Below are 16,581 nucleotides of genomic sequence, written 5' to 3' on the forward strand. Positions count from 1 at the left end.
AGAAAAAAGAAAAATAGATGTGTTTAGACGAAGGACTCCATCATGTAAAGAAGCGAGAGTACATTCACTTTCTATTTTGATTTATTTTTTTAATTTCCTTTATTTACTGTACGTCAGATACATTTTGCAGTTTACAGTAAACCGTTTCTCATGAATGGACTCTGTTTTTTGGTTTCTGTGGTTAAACATAACGTTATGAGTTACTTTAAAATGTAGTTCTTTACAAGTACAAGTTATCGTCTCAAAATAAAAAAATGTTTTTTTGTTTTAGCCCGACATTCTGCAATCTGATATTGTGATCTTGTTCTCAAAAATGTGGTTTTAAACTTCACATCATTTTATGTTTTAAAGTAAGGTGTTGCCTTCTTAAGAAACAGGAACCAGGTCAGTTTGAGAAATATAACAAAGCCACAAGAGAGAAGTACAAACATGTTTGTTTGATAAATTACGTCATCCCTGCAGCACTCTAGCATGCCGCTCACAGTCAGTGGTGATATTTTAGATTATAAAAATTCTGATTACTGTATATCTGCAGACATTTCTTTTAAACATTAACACATAATATAAACAAACAGTTTTTAATACAATCCTAATTGTGACAAATATATTACTGATTGAGCAATTTTACAGTTAAAAAATGTGATCAACTTGTCAGTGCTCTCTTGTGGACAAAAGACATTTGTTTCTCTTACTCCAAACATTTTTGGACATTCTTGGATTGCATTTAACAAAATACAAGAATTAAAAAGTTTGTTTATTTCTAATGCTCAGAAACCCTCGATACATATTTTAGCTTGGAGCTTGGTTTTGCTTGGCTAGTATACAGAACATAAAACCCTGCTGATCTCTAAAACAAAGAAAAAGATTACATAGGATGTTGGTTATTATCTTATAATAACTAGTATGCACATGATAGAATAATAGCATCTTTCAGAACTTTAAAGCTCTGTAGATTATGTGAATATAGAGACAAGAAATCTTAATTAATCTACAAAATATGATACAGTGAAAACAATGCATAAGGAAGTAGAGTTAAGTAGAGAATGTGATGTGGTTGGAGGAAGGGCTCCATCATTTAGAGAAGTGAACACTTCCTGGTTTGTCAGTGAAGACTGAGGAGAGGCTGCGTTAACCATCAGAACCTCAAACATGGACATTCGTCACACTTTGATCTGCGTCTTCTTTTTCAGTGAGTACGCTGACTTTCTATTTCTATCATTCTCTTATTTTACAATGTTATTTTTTTTTGAGTGAAGTGTGTTTCATCACATCTCTTATTGGTTCAACACATATTGTTGCTTTCTGTGGTTAAACAGGATGATCGGAGTTTGTATGAGTCACTCAGTGGAGGAAGAAGTACTCATAGATCTTAACACTCTAAATAACACTATGTAGAAATATTCGGTTACAAATAAAAGCCATGCACTCCAATTTTTACTTCAGTAAAAGTACTACAAGTATTAACATCAAAATATACTTAAAGTATCAGAGGTAAAAGTACTCACTATGCAGAATGGCTTATATCATGTTAATGTAGCTCATAATTCTGCATTGTAATTATTAATGTGTTCATCACTTTAATGTTGCAGCTGGTAGAGGTGGAGCTGATTTAATTACTTTATAAATTGCTGCACAGCTGATTTCCTCCTGGAGATCCATACAGTTTCATTATAATCTATATTAAAACATTTTAATTGACATATTGATTTTATTTTGTATTTTTAACCTAATTCTGCAGAGTAACTAAAGGTATGAAATAATTGTAGTGGTGTAGAAGCATAAAGTAGCAGAAAATAGAAGTGAAGTACCTCAAAACTGCACTTAAAGTACTTGGTTAAATGTACTTAGTTACTTTCCACTAGTCACCAGCTACCTTTGACATGACATCATTAAAAGTACTGGTGACTTTAACAAAATAAACTTTAAATCAAGAATTAAATTAAATAGTGAAACTCATAAGTAAATCTGACTACAGCTGCAGAGAGTTCAGTAGAAAATCAATCTTGGAAAACAAGCTGCATCTATTGGATGAGTTGGGATCAATTAAATCTTTCAGTAAACGTGTTCAGAAAGAAGACAAAGCTAATTTTTGACTTTTGTATCTGTATCAGTTTGACTGTTTGTGTTGATTCTCACCAAACAGTCAATGTACCAACTGTACAGAGTACATCTCTGAGAAGGAGAAGGAATAAGAAAACACTTTTATGGTTTAGCTCTTCTCCATAACTCAAACAATTAACTCAATATTTATCATATAAACCTTTGTGACTGGTAGCCTATATTCTTTTCTTTTTTTCTTTCAATTCTAATCTGGGTAATGAAGTGAAATCTTTCATTGAGTTGTCCACGTTTAGTCTTGTATGTTTGTGTTTATTTTTCTCGTAAATTTGCCACTTTAATCTCAGAAAATAGTTTTGTTCTCTGGATATTACCCCAAACTCTGTAACAATAATATATTTTTCTTTCCTACAGTGACCTTAAAGCATCGTTGTAAGAATGTTAGACAATTCTGATTCTTAAAGTCTTGGTTGAAAGAATCCTAATTAAATTATAGTTGTATTAAATTATTACCCCTCAGTAACAGACTAGTTGAACTGGATAGTTTATCCCAGTAGAGGAAGGGAAGTCCAGATAATAACTATTGATTGATCATCCTTTCAACAGCACTGCAGGGCAGAAACACTGGTCTCATCAATGCAGAGATCATCGTCAGTACAAGAAAGGAAGGAGGAGACATCACAGTTGGATGCATCTTCATTTTCCATGGAAGAAGGAAGATCTTCTGTAAGGAACCATGTGAAGAAGAAGATATTCTCATTAAAACAGATGATGTCACAGCTAAGAGTGGCAGATACAGCATTGAATATAAAGAAGGAACGTTTCCACAGACTTCTACAATTCTGTATGTGAGCATCACAAATCTGACTAAGTCAGATGCAGGAAAGTACAGATGTGGTTTGCACAGATCTTTAACATTCTCACCATCATACCAGGAAATTGAGATCAGAGTTGAAGAAGGTGAGTTTCTACTGAGAGAATGAACTGTTCACTGACAGCTGCTGATGTTTCAAATACCTCGGTGTGTTTAGTCTAACAATTATATTTAGAGCTGCATATTTGCATCATTGTAAAAACTGATGAATGCTCCTTTAAAACCAACAGTTCAACTGTAACATATGTGATACATTCAGACTGTCCCACACTACAGCTGATTTGAATAGTGTTGCACCAAACACATTGATTACATTCTGCATTTTGCTGTATGATTAGAAATATATTGATACATGAACAGATAATTCGTTTTATTGAAGTGAAATGTTACCACAGATTTCTTTGTATCAACTAGTATCTGATTGTGTAGTTGTGTGTTCATTGTTTTTTTGTGTGTTTCTCAGCTCCAGTCTCTTCAAAACCAAATGTGACTCTCCAACCTTTTTCAGCATCAGTCCCATCAGCCTCCACACTGACTACAACACAGTGTTTGAGCTCCAGTACAGGAAGCTACACACCTTCATCAGCCTCCCCCGAAGGTACCCAGCAGTCTCAAAAGGAACAGACACCAGCTGCAGGTTGGAAGATTTTTTGTTATAAAGTATTAATTTAATGACTTAAATATTTAGTTGATGTTATTATTAGCTTGACAGTTATGCAGGCTCCCAGATATATTACATAATAAAGTGTAAAACAAACTTGTTCCTCTGCTCAAACAACCACAGGTGTGCTGCTGTATGTGCGTCTGACTCTGGTCGTCATGATCATCATACTGTCAACGGCTGTGCTGATAATCTGCAGGAAGAGGGCCAGTAAACGCAAAGGTGAGGCTACAGGAAACACACACCAATGGAACTGAACGTCTAAAACTCAACAACAACAACAACAACAACAACAACAACAACAACACACTTTGCCCTAATCTTCTGAACCACATATTTTTCAGAACCTACTGTAGAAGCTGAGTACATTAATGTCACAGAGGTGAGTTTGGGTAAATTTGAGACATTGAGCATTATTAATATTGAAACCATTTGATATTAATATAGACTTGTTCTCCTGCAGGCCAACCGGGTGTCTGAGGAGAGAGAGGACGACGGACAGAGCAGAACTCCTCCTTTACAAATGTCTGCAGTTTAAACTTTCTACTGAAGCCAGTTCTCAGAAGAAAGTAAGAATAAATGTGTTAGGAATTCAGCTTTGGGTTCAGGTCACAGTGTCTTTAAACTTCATCTTCTAAAACAACGTGTAACAACTTCATTGTACAGCAGAGCAAATATTTTTGCAGTGGCAGAATACAGAACAAAATTGTGGACATGTCGTCTAAAATGTGGTTTTAAACAAACTTCACATCATTTTATGTTTTAGAGTAAAATTCCTTCTTAAGAAACAGGAACCAGGTCAGTTTGAGAAATATAAAAAGCCACAAGAGAGAAGTACAGATATGTAGATCAATATTAAGAAGTAGACTGTTAACAGTTCACATGAAGCAGCATACACACTGAAATTATGCTCATGTGACAAACTTAAACTCAAGAAGAGTGCTGCATCAAACATGTTTGATAAATTATGTCATCCCTGCATCACTCTAGCATGCCGCTCACAGTCAGTGGTTGATACTGATGACAATATTTTAGATGATCAAAATTCTGATGACTGTATATCTGCTGATATTTTTTTTAAACATTAACACATAATATAAACAAACAGTTTTTAATACAATACTATCAATTCTATGTGTATTTCTAAAACGTTTTGACCAATATATTACTGAGTGAGACATTTTACAGTTCAAAAATGTAATAAACTTGTCAGTGCTCTCTTGTGGACAAAAGACATTTGTTTCTCTGTCACTACAAAAATGTTTGGACGTTCTTGGATTGCATTTAACAAAACATGTTGAAAAAAGTCATAAGGTCATTTAATAGCATGTTGAAAAATGTATTAGAGTCATAGTATAGCATGTTGAAAAAAATCATATTCTAGTATGTTAAAATTTTTTTACAAGTCATAGTATAGTATATCGAAAAAAATCATGAAATAAGTCATAGTGTAACACGTCGAAAAAAGAAAAAAGAAATTCACAGTGTAGTTTGTGAAGAAATGAAAAACAAATCTTTGTATAGTTTGTCAAATTTTTTTTTTAAAAAGTCATAGATGTCGAAAAAAGTAAAGTAAAAGTCACGTCAAGTCAATTAATTCATTGATAGTATAGTAAGAAAAAAAAGTAAGTAACAGTTATGTATAGTATTCATTAAGAAGTTATAGTATAGTGTGTTGAAAAAAGTAAAAAAAAAGTCAAAGTATAGCATGTTTTTTGCTGTAAAGCATGCCATAAGAATGTTCAGTATGTCGACAAAAGTAAAAAAAAGTCATTTATATAGTATGTCAATAAACGTCATCAATAAAATATAGTATGTCAATAAACGTCATCAATAAAATATAGTATGTCAATAAAAGTCATCAATAAAATATAGTATGTCGATAAACGTCATCAATAAAATATAGTATGTCAATAAAAGTCATCAATAAAATATAGTATGTCAATAAAAGTCATCAATAAAATATAGTATGTTGATAACGTTGTTTTCTCTGTTCTTCTGGGAGACGTGTGTTTTGACTGTAACCACGCCGAAGACGCTTCACCTCATCTTTACTGTACTCTTACTTCATCTGTAGCTTCAACACTGTACATTTGTAAGGTAAAAGTTAGAAGGAACCAAATGGTACTTTGATTATCATTTAACAGCGTCTCATCTACAGACTTTACCGTCAACAGGATTCATCGAGTACGACTACCAGCGGATGTGAAACTGTAAAGACATCGTTTCTGTTTGAAGTGAAAGAAAATAACTTTGGTAAAATAATGAATTAGAACAGAAGTAGCAATTTACAGTTTTTTTAATGAAAATAAACTTGACATAACATTGGCAGTTTAAACAGTACATGGTCTTTATCTTTTATTACATATTTTTATAAATATTTTCATCCACTAATATCCTTCAGTTTTGTGTTGCAAACACGTTACAAAAAATATGAATTGCTCTGACCACAAGTGAATGTCCCTAACCTCTGTTGCTTCCATCTGTATCAATACATGTGGCAACAACAGCTGAGCCAAAACAACATAAATAATGGAAGAACAATAATCATAAATGGAAGACAAACACTTTTCAATATTTCCCTTTACAGCCTTATAGTGCTCAAAGAACAATACAAATAATAATTACTTGATACAAAACAATAAAATGAACATGTGAGGTTAAAATAAATGCTGTGGCACATGAAAGGTAAACACTCAGGAGGAGGAGGAGGAGGAGGAGGGGGATGAAGGTCAGCTGACAGACTAATGGCTGCATAGAATCAATATCACAAATCTCAGAAGACAACTTTGGACGATTGTGTGCTGTCGATCAAGCAGAGTCTAATATTTAACATATAGTTATTTAGTAATAGTGCTTCTTTAAACATCTTATTTCATCAACCTTCACATAAGAATCCCAGCTGTTTATATTGCCAAAATGTGCTTTTTACCTTAAATACATGACTCTACTCTGTTCCAGTGCAAACTATGAAGCATGGAGTCTCCTTCACTGCTTAAAACAGCAGGATGGAAAACTGCAACCCAAACCTCCGTCTTCAACAGGAACACGTCTTCATGTTCCTTCAACTTTTAGCTCCTTAACTCCAACTTATATTTCTGCTGACCATTAATAAATAAAAACATTTTGAATCAAATTTCTTTTCTTATCTTTCAGATGGTTTAATAATTTACCAGCAGAGTAGACAAATCTAATTGCAGACTCTTGAAACTTGCTTGTGATGCATCACTGATGAACAGAGGGTCTACATTAGGGCTGCAACTTGTTACTTCTTTTATCTGTAGATCAGAAATTGTTTTATGAATAAAATGTCAAGCAATACTGAAAATTGACTCTTAATTTTCCTGTATTCAAATTGCTCGTTGTCTCCGACAAACTGTCTAAAGGTAATCAAATCCTCACATTTCAGAAGCTAAAACCATCAAATATTAAAATATATTCGCTTTAAAATGGAACAAAAACGATTATTGATGATTAAAATAGTTACACATTGATTTTCTTTATCGATTTATCAATTAATCCACCCAATGTTACAACTTCAATCAGCATTTTAAATATGAATAATGAATAAATTAATTAATATAATAATTTATATTAATTATAATGCAGTTTTAGTTCAGACTCATGCGAACATATTTCATCGCATTACCTCACAACGAATAATACACTGGGAAAAAAAGAGTAGATTTTCCTGTGATGCGTTACACAATGTGTGCTGCATGATGTACCAGAATGAATGGCAAACAGTGGCTGCATGGAAGGAAAGACAAATATCTTATAAAAACTACAACATGGATTTGCAGCATTCAAATGTCGATTTAAATTTGAACGTCAACGTAATGAATGAAGCTTCGAACTATTCCGTACAGCCTTTATTGGCTAATTCAAGCTAATGAAATGGTCAGTCCCTCTTCCCACTTGGTGTTTGAAGCCGATTGGCCCGGTCAGAGAGGGAAAGAACACATTCTGTTTGAAATAACCAAAACAAAACCCTAAATGAACCCTCAGCTTTATGCTACGAAACAACCTGAAACACGACACCATGTGAATACCCATCAGCCCCCCTGCTCCAACACTCAGACTCCAACATACAACAAAGTGCCTTTAACACACACACACACACACACACACACACACACACACACACACACACACACACACACACACACACACACACGAGAGGAAGACCATTGAAGAGAAACCTCGAGATGAAGAATATTGTTTTAAAACCAGAACCTTGTTTACAACTGAATTATCTGTGTTTCATCGTAAACATGATTCTTCATCTGGAGGATTATTAACAATAAATACAGCTCAGTGAATCGGTCAGATTTCAATATACAATAATAAAATAACATACTTTACACATTTAATGTAGAAAAATATTATTATCCTCGTTACTTAGTGATGAAATTAAGAGTCAGGATTGTGAAGCAAAAAGGCAAAGTGCAAAAACAACAGAGGCCCGACAGGAAGTGTTTGTGCTGTAGTCTCTGCTCCAACATGGCCGTCTGTAGAAAATGGTGACCGCTTCTAAAAGAAAGTACTCACTTTGGTTTTGGATAAAGCAGATTTTACTGCTGCGACATGGAGTAAAAACAGGCACAAACAACCTGTTAGAGGCCTCTGGTTAAATATCTGTCCCTTTATGATACAGTAAAATAATAAATAACAGAATAAATAATATTTGAGTTCTTTCCAAGGTAGTTTATGAACAGGAAGGTCTTGTTGTCTCAGGAAGTCTGTAGCTACAGCAAGTTCTCTTCAAGAAACATGAATAAAGTCTTTGTTGTGGTCCACCTTTACAAACCGTGCTGTCCCAAAAACATAATAATAATAATAATAATAATAATAATATTAATAATATTAATAATGACCGTCGTTACAGGCCTGTTGTACCTCAAGTGAGCTGGTGTGTTTGTTTCATAGTCTCCATCCGTAATTTATGAATTCATTAAATGTTTGGTCTATAAAATGTAGGTTAAATATTCAAATGGTTTGTTTTGTCAGAACAAGAAAACCAGCAAACGTCCATATTTGATTCAACATAGTATCATAATGAGTTCCATCACTTCGGGACATTGGAGACCCTCAAAAGGAAACACCTGTTGCGTCCCCCAAACTTGGGCAAAAGACGGCATCTTTCAGGTTGCATCTGAAGAAGCCTTGAAATGCAGAGCATGTCGGACACGGACTCTCGCAAAGGGACACGGTGTTCATACGACCTCACAGAAGCAAACGGGATGAAGGGAAACTCATTTGCCAGAATGCCACAGTGTCATTTTTCGCTGCAGCAGAGACAATGATGTGATGGTTTCATCTGTTGCTGCTTCTCATCATCGCAGCGTGTTTCTGAAGATGCACTGCTCCTCTGTGACCACCAGAGTGAGCAGCAGTCTGCTGGTGGACGGACGACAACGTCAGAAATACAGAAGAGAGGTGACGATAAAGTCGTCTGTTTGAATCCCTGGATCCGGACAGAAGAAATAGAAAAACAACTCAAATTCAGGTGCCCTTAGGCAAGGCACTTAAACATCTTAATGTTTGTTACAGTAAAGCGGGCTCATGATAACCAGTGAAGAAGCGATTGAGTGGTGGTGTAAACATCTTCAACAAAACAAGCAGAAGCCTCGAAAAATCATGCCGATAATTCAGAAAAAAGCCGGCTGGACGTTCAGAGAGAAGGAAGGATGTAACATCAGGACTGCACACAGAAAAGTGCTGACGCAGCGTCATTAATGCGAGTGAGAGACCATTCTGACCAGTGAAACCAGCCTAAAGAGAGGACAAGATGCAAGGAAGTACTGGGAACTGCAGTCACCACAGTGCTCGATCAATTCCCTCCCATAGCAAGAATGTAAGGAAAAAAATAAGGAAGGCTATTTTTAGCCTTTATCTCCAATTTCTTTGTTATCACAGTCTCAGTGTCTTTGATCCACAGTGTTACACAAACAGGCAACTCTAAAGTTGTCAACAAATTAGGAAATTGTCATTTTGGAAACCCCATTGCAGTAATTTGATTGGCTGTGAATATGAAAGTGTATTTTAAAATGGCTCTTCTGATTAGATTTAGTTTGGAACTAAAATTCTCCAGTGATTTGAAACATTGTGAAGCTATCCTGTAAATTCTGAAGAGGGTACAGGTGCAGCGGGACAACTTGAAGGGAAAACTTTGTATTTTTTGGGCCAATAGTTACTCACATTCTTAACTGCAGAAATTTCAGAAAGGATCACTCAAAACTGTTAAACACAGTTTAACAAACAATCCACATAAACTCAGATTTAACCAAAATGATGAAAATCTGCCATACAAGTTTCAACCAGCAACCCTCAGAGAGCTGTGTTCAGCAGTTTCCATTACTAAGATAGTGAGGGAAACCTTACACCAAAAAAACAAAACATCATTTCCTTTAAGAAAGACATGATTTTGAGCTTTGTGATAAAATTGACCATCAGTGATTCTCGTGGTGCTGTTGAGCCAGGCATCAGTCCTGCTGCTGAACCATCGATCACAGTGTGTCGTCACTTTGGTGCTTGAGGGAGGAGAGCAGGCGACGCTGTCTGTTGCCGAGCCGTTGAGCCGTCGTTCTACCGTCACAGTGTGGATGAGCTTTGGCGTCTGCATTGTGAGCACAGAGGAGGAGGAAGACTTCGTACCTCTGAGTTGCTGAGAGTCCCTGGAGGGAGGGATCAGCGTGTCACTGCTTTGACTGCTGCAGCAGCACCAGCTTCCTGTAATGGGGCATGACTTTGCTCTCCGGTAGGTAGAGCGCCATCTCCAGGGCCACCAGGATGGTGAACTCAAACGATATCAGCTCTCTCCTGCTGATCCTGAAACGCTCCTCCAGCTTCTACAGAGATGCAACGCAAACAAAAGCATGAGGGACACGATGCTTTCTTTTCTAGCTTTTTTCTAGCTTTCTCTTTTCTTTTTTATTGGCCTATTAGATGATGAATTTTGTACCTTTTTGAAGCTAAAATTCAGTGTTGAGATACAATACTTTCTTAAGGTGGCTCTGAGGTGAAAAGTGCAACTCTTAACAAAACACAAGTCACCAGTTATCTTCTCTTTTCACCCTACTTACTTAAATATTGCCAAAATCAACGCAATTCTGATATGACTGCATCAAAAGCATTGATTAATGGTTTAAGTTATTAAAGTTTCAAATTAAATAAATAACTACTAATAATTTGTATAAGATCTGGTAATCTGAGATGCAATTCTTCATTATTATACATTACAGTAATCAATGAACAACTATTTACATTACTGATGAATCTGTCAACATCATGATGATGTATTTAGAGACTTGTTTTGTTTTACCAACAGCCTAAAACCCCCAAATAAAGTTTACAATGAAATAAAACAGCAATTCCTCACAATGGTGTCACATACGTTCAACATGTTTGCTTCATATTTGATGTAAGTGATTGACTATTAATTGACTAATTAAATACAAATGTTTTGATAAGGCTATTAAACATGGTTATTAAAGAATTGTAACCAAGATCAGAACTGACTGGAACGTTGTAGTGTTGAAAAACAAACGTGTCGGTACTTTGTGGAGTAATGGAGACACTGTTTCTACCAAAAACATATTGTCATTTCTGTGCTGACCTTTCTTTGATAAGCTCAAATTTCCACTTTACCAGTTCTAATGACAACACTACGAAGTTCGATTGTTCTCTACTGTGTGTGAGGAGAGTCGCGAGTTAACTGTGAAGGACAGAAACTGTCCTGCAGCTTAGAGACGCTGCAGGACAGTTTTCCATCTGCTCAGGTAGATCAGCTTCACAAGCACCTGTGCAAAAGCAACATGAGCTCACTGACAGGCAGAGGTAACCACCATGATCCTACTCTGTGTGTGTGTGTGTATGTGTGTGTGTGTGTGTGAGAGACTCACATCAATGAGGTGTTTGACCTCCTGTTTCTTGAGATCACTGCTGATCTTAGCAGCCAGTAGGATGCAGGCAGCTGACACCAACTTCCTGTAAAACCACAGCAGTAAAGAGGAGCTCATGAGGGAAGAACAGGTCAGATTCATGCGTTTGTACCTCAACAACTATTTAGAATACAACAGTCACATAACATTAAACATTAACAGGCAACATCCACAGTGTTGAGACTGTGGACAAAGATATGGGGATACCATATTTACATCCAAAATATCAACAAAGCTACATTAGAAAAAAAGCCCCTCATCTAGATTGAACTGTCCAGTCTAACAACATTCACTGTTTGTTTTGCATTGCTTTACCCCGTGGTGTATGTGCACCTAACTGACAGAACCCAAAACTGGCTAGTTCTGCTGAAACAACATCCAAAGTGGCGTTACAACTGTATAAGTTAAAGTTATACCAAACACGGTCAATATGAAGGAGAGGATTCAGTTTTCAGTTTTGGAACTTCGTTATAAACAGAGATGGGACAATAATCTATAGAATGTCTTGAATAAATCATGAAAATTATTTTTTTCAACACTTTTATGACCAACTAAAACTAAACACAACAGAGAGCCACTCTGACACCACACACTGCGGACTCAACACAGCAGCATGTTTGGAAATCTACAGTTGTAATACTCTTTATTAAACAACCACATCTGGTTTTCATGAGCCAGAAATGTGCATTAATTGTTGTAAATCATATGGACACTAAGATAACTAAAAGCAACCACAATGGAATCAATCTGTGCTACTATGTGTAACCAACCACTACTAAATGTAGTAAATCAGTGTTACACATTAATCATTAGACCAGTCTGAACCATTGGAAAGACTAAAGTGACCTCGAGCCGGCCGTGATTACACGCGCCCCTGATCCATGTTGCATATCTGTTCTGTTAAATAAACATATGAGGCTAATATGTTAAAGTACCTGTTTTGTTTATTGAGTCGACCCTGCAGCACCAACTTCTCAAAGTAGACGAACGCCATCGCGATGGTGACGGGCTGCATGCCGCAATCTTCCCCAACTACTCTCATCTCTCTCTTCAGACTGTGAGACGAAGACAGAATACAAGTCAAAGACAGTTTTGACATGCTTACAGTAGTCTCAGCAACTTGAGTATTCTATTGTCATAATAATACATTTGAAGGTATTTTGTCAATTCATTTCAAATACTACCTGCGTATCTTGCTGAGAGTGAGTTTAATGTGAGGAAACTTCTCCTTAAACGTCTCGTTCATGTCTTTCTTCAGATCAGACGGTTTGACGTATTCTATGACTGTCGTCTGGAGGATAAAAGACGAGAGGAGAAGATGTGAAGTAAAATGGAGAAAACAGAACATAGGAAAAGGAGCGGAGGAAGAGAAGAATGCATAAACAGGAAAGGAGAGATGTGTCGTCATGTGAAAGTGTAAGCACAGACATTTCAAAGTCAAACAACGGTCACTGAACGTAAATGGACCTCACGATGAAGTAAACACTGACGGCTTCACTCAGAGCACAAACTGCCAACAGTACAGCCATGCCGATGCCTGTTTAGTATCCTTGTGCTATTATTGGTATTTTATTAAATATTAGACACCAGTTAATAAAATAATTGTTGTGTATGTGCAGTTCACAACCTGGAATAATGTAGGTTGAATCCTGCTTCACAAAAATGAATGAATGTCTTTGTAACTGTTATACAAGACTCTAGCTTTACAATTAGAGTGAGAATGGTGGGAGGAGCCAATTCATATTTTTAGGTATTGGGGGAGTAAAGGATTTACTGAAGAGACAGTTGAACTCACATCAAAAAGACATAATAACGGAAGTCCTGAGAAGCAAGTGAGAAAAAAATTCTGGAGAACCATTTTCTAAATTGAATCTAAACTAAACTGTAAACAGGTGAAAAAAGGTTTTGCCAGGATAGACTTTCTATGTTATGTGTGTGTGTGTGTGTGTGTGTGTGTGTGTGTGTGTGTGTGTGAGAGAGTTTGTTGTTGTAATACTAATTTCTGCCACAAGAGGTTGAAGAGCACCACACAATGTTCTTAATAGGACTAAAAGCCTTCATGATTCGGCAGATTAGCACTTATCGAATAACATTTCAAGCCAAGAAAGATGTGACATTACGTAAGTTGCTAATTGGCAATACATGTACTTCATGTTTATAGTACATGGATCTCACCAAGAAGAAAACAGGAATACTTTAAGAAGTATTTAGAACATGTGGTAGGGGTGCACTTCAGCCTCTTGTGGACAGAAATGAGTATTAATGAGTTTCCACCTGCCAAAACGTTTTCTTTGCACCTGTTTCACAGACGAAAAAACATAATTAAGGAACTGAGAAAGATGATCCTGTCAAAATCTGTACACATGTAAACACAGGAGAGAAAACATTTTATATTAGATTTAGAAAATGGATCACCAGAACCAGCCTTAAATTGCCACACACACACACACACACACACACACACACACACACACACACACACACACACACACACACGATCAGTGACAAAGCAGCCCACCTCAGCGGTGATCTCGACGGATTAAATAGTAGTGATAAAGCATGTCTGTGTGTCTGTAGTATTTAATTTATCTCAGTGGAAGGATAAAACTAAGCTGCTGCCTATAGGATAATTATGTTGATGTATGTGTGTGTGTGTGTGTGTGTGTGTGTGTGTGTGTGTGTGTGTGTGTGCGCACATGAATGTGTATGTCTCTTCTCAGGAGCGATTATTCTCTTCTCAGAGGTCTATAATCCTCAATCCTTCTTTCTCCTCTGCACTTTCTGTCGTTGCATCTGTATTTTCTCTCTGCCTGTCTCTCCTTCACTTTTTCATTCTGCTCATTGAACATTAAAAATTAAAATAAGACATTTTGTTCTTAATCTCACAGTAGTGTAGTTGTCACTTTGTGGATAAAGCTTCCAAAGACCATTTTCATCCTTACAGAAATGAACCAGATCCAGACGTGAAACCAAAAGAGAGACAGAAACAAAACTACCAAACACTGGTGTCATCTGTCGTCACACATAAATAATCACTGGATATTTACTGACGAAACATGTTAGGAGTTAGGTTAGGAGAATTGTAATCAAATTGTAGAATGATATGTAATGCAGCACATTCTTGAAATAATAAAAAAGTTTTAGTTTTTTTTACCATATAGGAGGCGAAGATCAGCACCCGTTTATGTTTCCCACAAGGCCACTGGGGGTCACTGAGGAGGTTAGGGTCGTAGTCCGTCACATCTTCAAGACCTTCACACACACACACACACACACACAATTATTAAAAAATATGATAATCAGAAATGAATTTGTCAATAAACCACATGATTGCGAGAGGTTTTTGTGACTAGTTAGCCTACTAAGAAAAGATGTGTGAATACGTCAGCTTTGGGAGCTGAGAGACTGAATAGACGCGTCACAAGAAGACTAAAAATATAAACCTGCTATCAATATGCACACTAACTCTCACACACACACACACACACACACACACACACACACACACACAGCTGTGTTGTGTTGTGTTAATGAAAGGTTCCAGATTAGAAAGAGAGGTTTAGAGGATAATACAGGGCTCTGTCACTGGGTGTGAGTTTATAGATAGCAGAAGCATGAGACACACAGTGTGTACGTATACACATGTGTTTAAAACATAACAAGAACTCCAGTACAACTGCAACAACTCTCTCTCTATGATCTCTTCACCCAACCTCACTCTAATCTCCTCCCTCCATCCTGTGTTTGTTAGTCCTTCTGTATTTTTATTTTCTTTCTCTCTGCAGCCACAATCACACCCCTTCTGCTTCTACTTCCTGTCACAATGTTCTCACACTTACTCTGAATGCAGGGACACATCAACTATCAATATTTACATTTTATTTGGTGTAATGGTATAATCCAATATTTAGGGGTATGGCAAGGCACATCAATACTATTAGAATTAGAAGCGCACACAGAGAGTTTAGACCTCTGTCACGCAATGTTAACAAAAGTGAAATATAATGTGTGTAACCGCCCCATCATTTGGAACCGCTCCTAAGTTTAATGTGCTCTTCCTTTGCCTATGCTACACCCTTCCACCAACTCTCATGAAAATCAGGCCAGTTGTTTTTCCTCAATCCTGCCGGACAAACGGAACCAAAAACAGAACCTCTTTGGCGGAGGTAACAACGTGTGTGTATGCATGCATTACCCAGGTCCAGCCCCACAGCGCTGTTTAGTCTGCTAGGTGGGCAGCTCCTGCCCGGCATGCTGTGTGTACTCCTGGAAACTGGAATCTGTAGCATCAGGTCGCTGGTTGACGACGGCTTCTGCCTCACCAGGGCGTTAGTAGAGTACAGGAACTGGGCGTACGACACAGACTGAGACAGAAGAAGAGATGAATTCACAGGATCTGAATTCAAAAACCTCCCTAATCATAACAACATCTACCAGTGTGTGTCTGAATGCGTGTTTATCTACCCTGCCGTAGGTGTCCAGTTGGAAACCCTCCAGCCCCGGTAGCATCTCCAGGGTGGTGGAGATGTTACCAGACGAGTGTCTCCTCCTCGGGTGGTTTAATGTAGGGTCGCTGGAGAAAGACAGAGAGAGAGAGGTTGTTAAGGTGACGTGAGAACAGAGTCCTTCCTGGCAGCAGGTTCACCATCAGGAATTTAAATTAAGGACAGCTCAGATAAAACATTCACAACATGAGAAATGTGAGCCAGAACACTGCGGCAGTTTAAATTCCTCAAAAGTCAATGGCTGTTGGTCTGTTAGCATCATGAAAAAGTGATCTTGCGGAAGAGGTGTTGAGGCGTTTCAGATATGTAGCGGTGTAAGGGCCACTGCCATGTTTCTGTAACCAGCACATCACTCTAGCAAAGTGAAGTCATTTCCCTGAGTACTGATACTTCCTGTGCAGGATACTTCCTGTGCATGTGTGGCGTGAGTATGACGCGATGTAAGCACGCACACAGCAGTTGTAGATTACCATGTGAAACTCTGTGTGTGTGCATGTGTGTGTGTGAATGTGATAGAGAGAAAGGGATTAAGAGAAGTTT

At 37.2% G+C, this 16,581-nt stretch overlaps 2 protein-coding genes across 2 annotated transcripts in view; one reads left to right on the forward strand and one right to left on the reverse strand.

Annotated features, from left to right (window-relative positions):
- The first annotated feature begins 1,119 nt into the window (after positions 1-1,119).
- On the forward strand, positions 1,120-5,572 carry LOC137889436 (uncharacterized). Its single transcript, XM_068733290.1, has 6 exons — positions 1,120-1,189; positions 2,665-3,018; positions 3,396-3,569; positions 3,717-3,815; positions 3,938-3,975; positions 4,057-5,572. Exons 1-6 carry the CDS (start codon positions 1,150-1,152, stop codon positions 4,129-4,131), a joined length of 780 nt encoding a protein of 259 aa, XP_068589391.1. The 5' UTR covers positions 1,120-1,149; the 3' UTR covers positions 4,132-5,572.
- A 302-nt stretch (positions 5,573-5,874) lies between these two features.
- The window catches only part of cables2b (Cdk5 and Abl enzyme substrate 2b), a 30,813-nt gene continuing 20,106 nt past the window's right edge, over positions 5,875-16,581 (reverse strand). Inside the window, exons 4-10 of the mRNA XM_068733352.1 lie at positions 16,001-16,109; positions 15,732-15,900; positions 14,691-14,788; positions 12,721-12,827; positions 12,472-12,591; positions 11,498-11,582; positions 5,875-10,444 (exon numbers count right to left, since the gene is read on the reverse strand). Coding sequence (XP_068589453.1) covers positions 10,292-10,444; positions 11,498-11,582; positions 12,472-12,591; positions 12,721-12,827; positions 14,691-14,788; positions 15,732-15,900; positions 16,001-16,109 — 841 coding nt within the window. The 3' untranslated portion in view covers positions 5,875-10,291. The remainder of the gene's footprint in view (positions 10,445-11,497; positions 11,583-12,471; positions 12,592-12,720; positions 12,828-14,690; positions 14,789-15,731; positions 15,901-16,000; positions 16,110-16,581) is intronic.

This window comes from Cebidichthys violaceus, unplaced genomic scaffold, assembly GCF_023349555.1.
Source record: "Cebidichthys violaceus isolate CVI_PGR_0920_01 unplaced genomic scaffold, fCebVio1.0.p SCAF_6, whole genome shotgun sequence".
NCBI classification, from domain to species: domain Eukaryota; kingdom Metazoa; phylum Chordata; class Actinopteri; order Perciformes; family Stichaeidae; genus Cebidichthys; species Cebidichthys violaceus.

What these genes read in the sequence shown, in the direction of transcription:
- LOC137889436 (XM_068733290.1), top strand. Translation starts at nt 1,150, where the DNA reads ATGGACATTCGTCACACTTTGATCTGCGTCTTCTTTTTCA. An exon ending in TGAGATCAGAGTTGAAGAAG is followed by an intron (nt 3,019 to 3,395) that starts GTGAGTTTCTAC and finishes TGTGTTTCTCAG; the next exon opens with CTCCAGTCTCTTCAAAACCA. An exon ending in GGAACAGACACCAGCTGCAG is followed by an intron (nt 3,570 to 3,716) that starts GTTGGAAGATTT and finishes AAACAACCACAG; the next exon opens with GTGTGCTGCTGTATGTGCGT.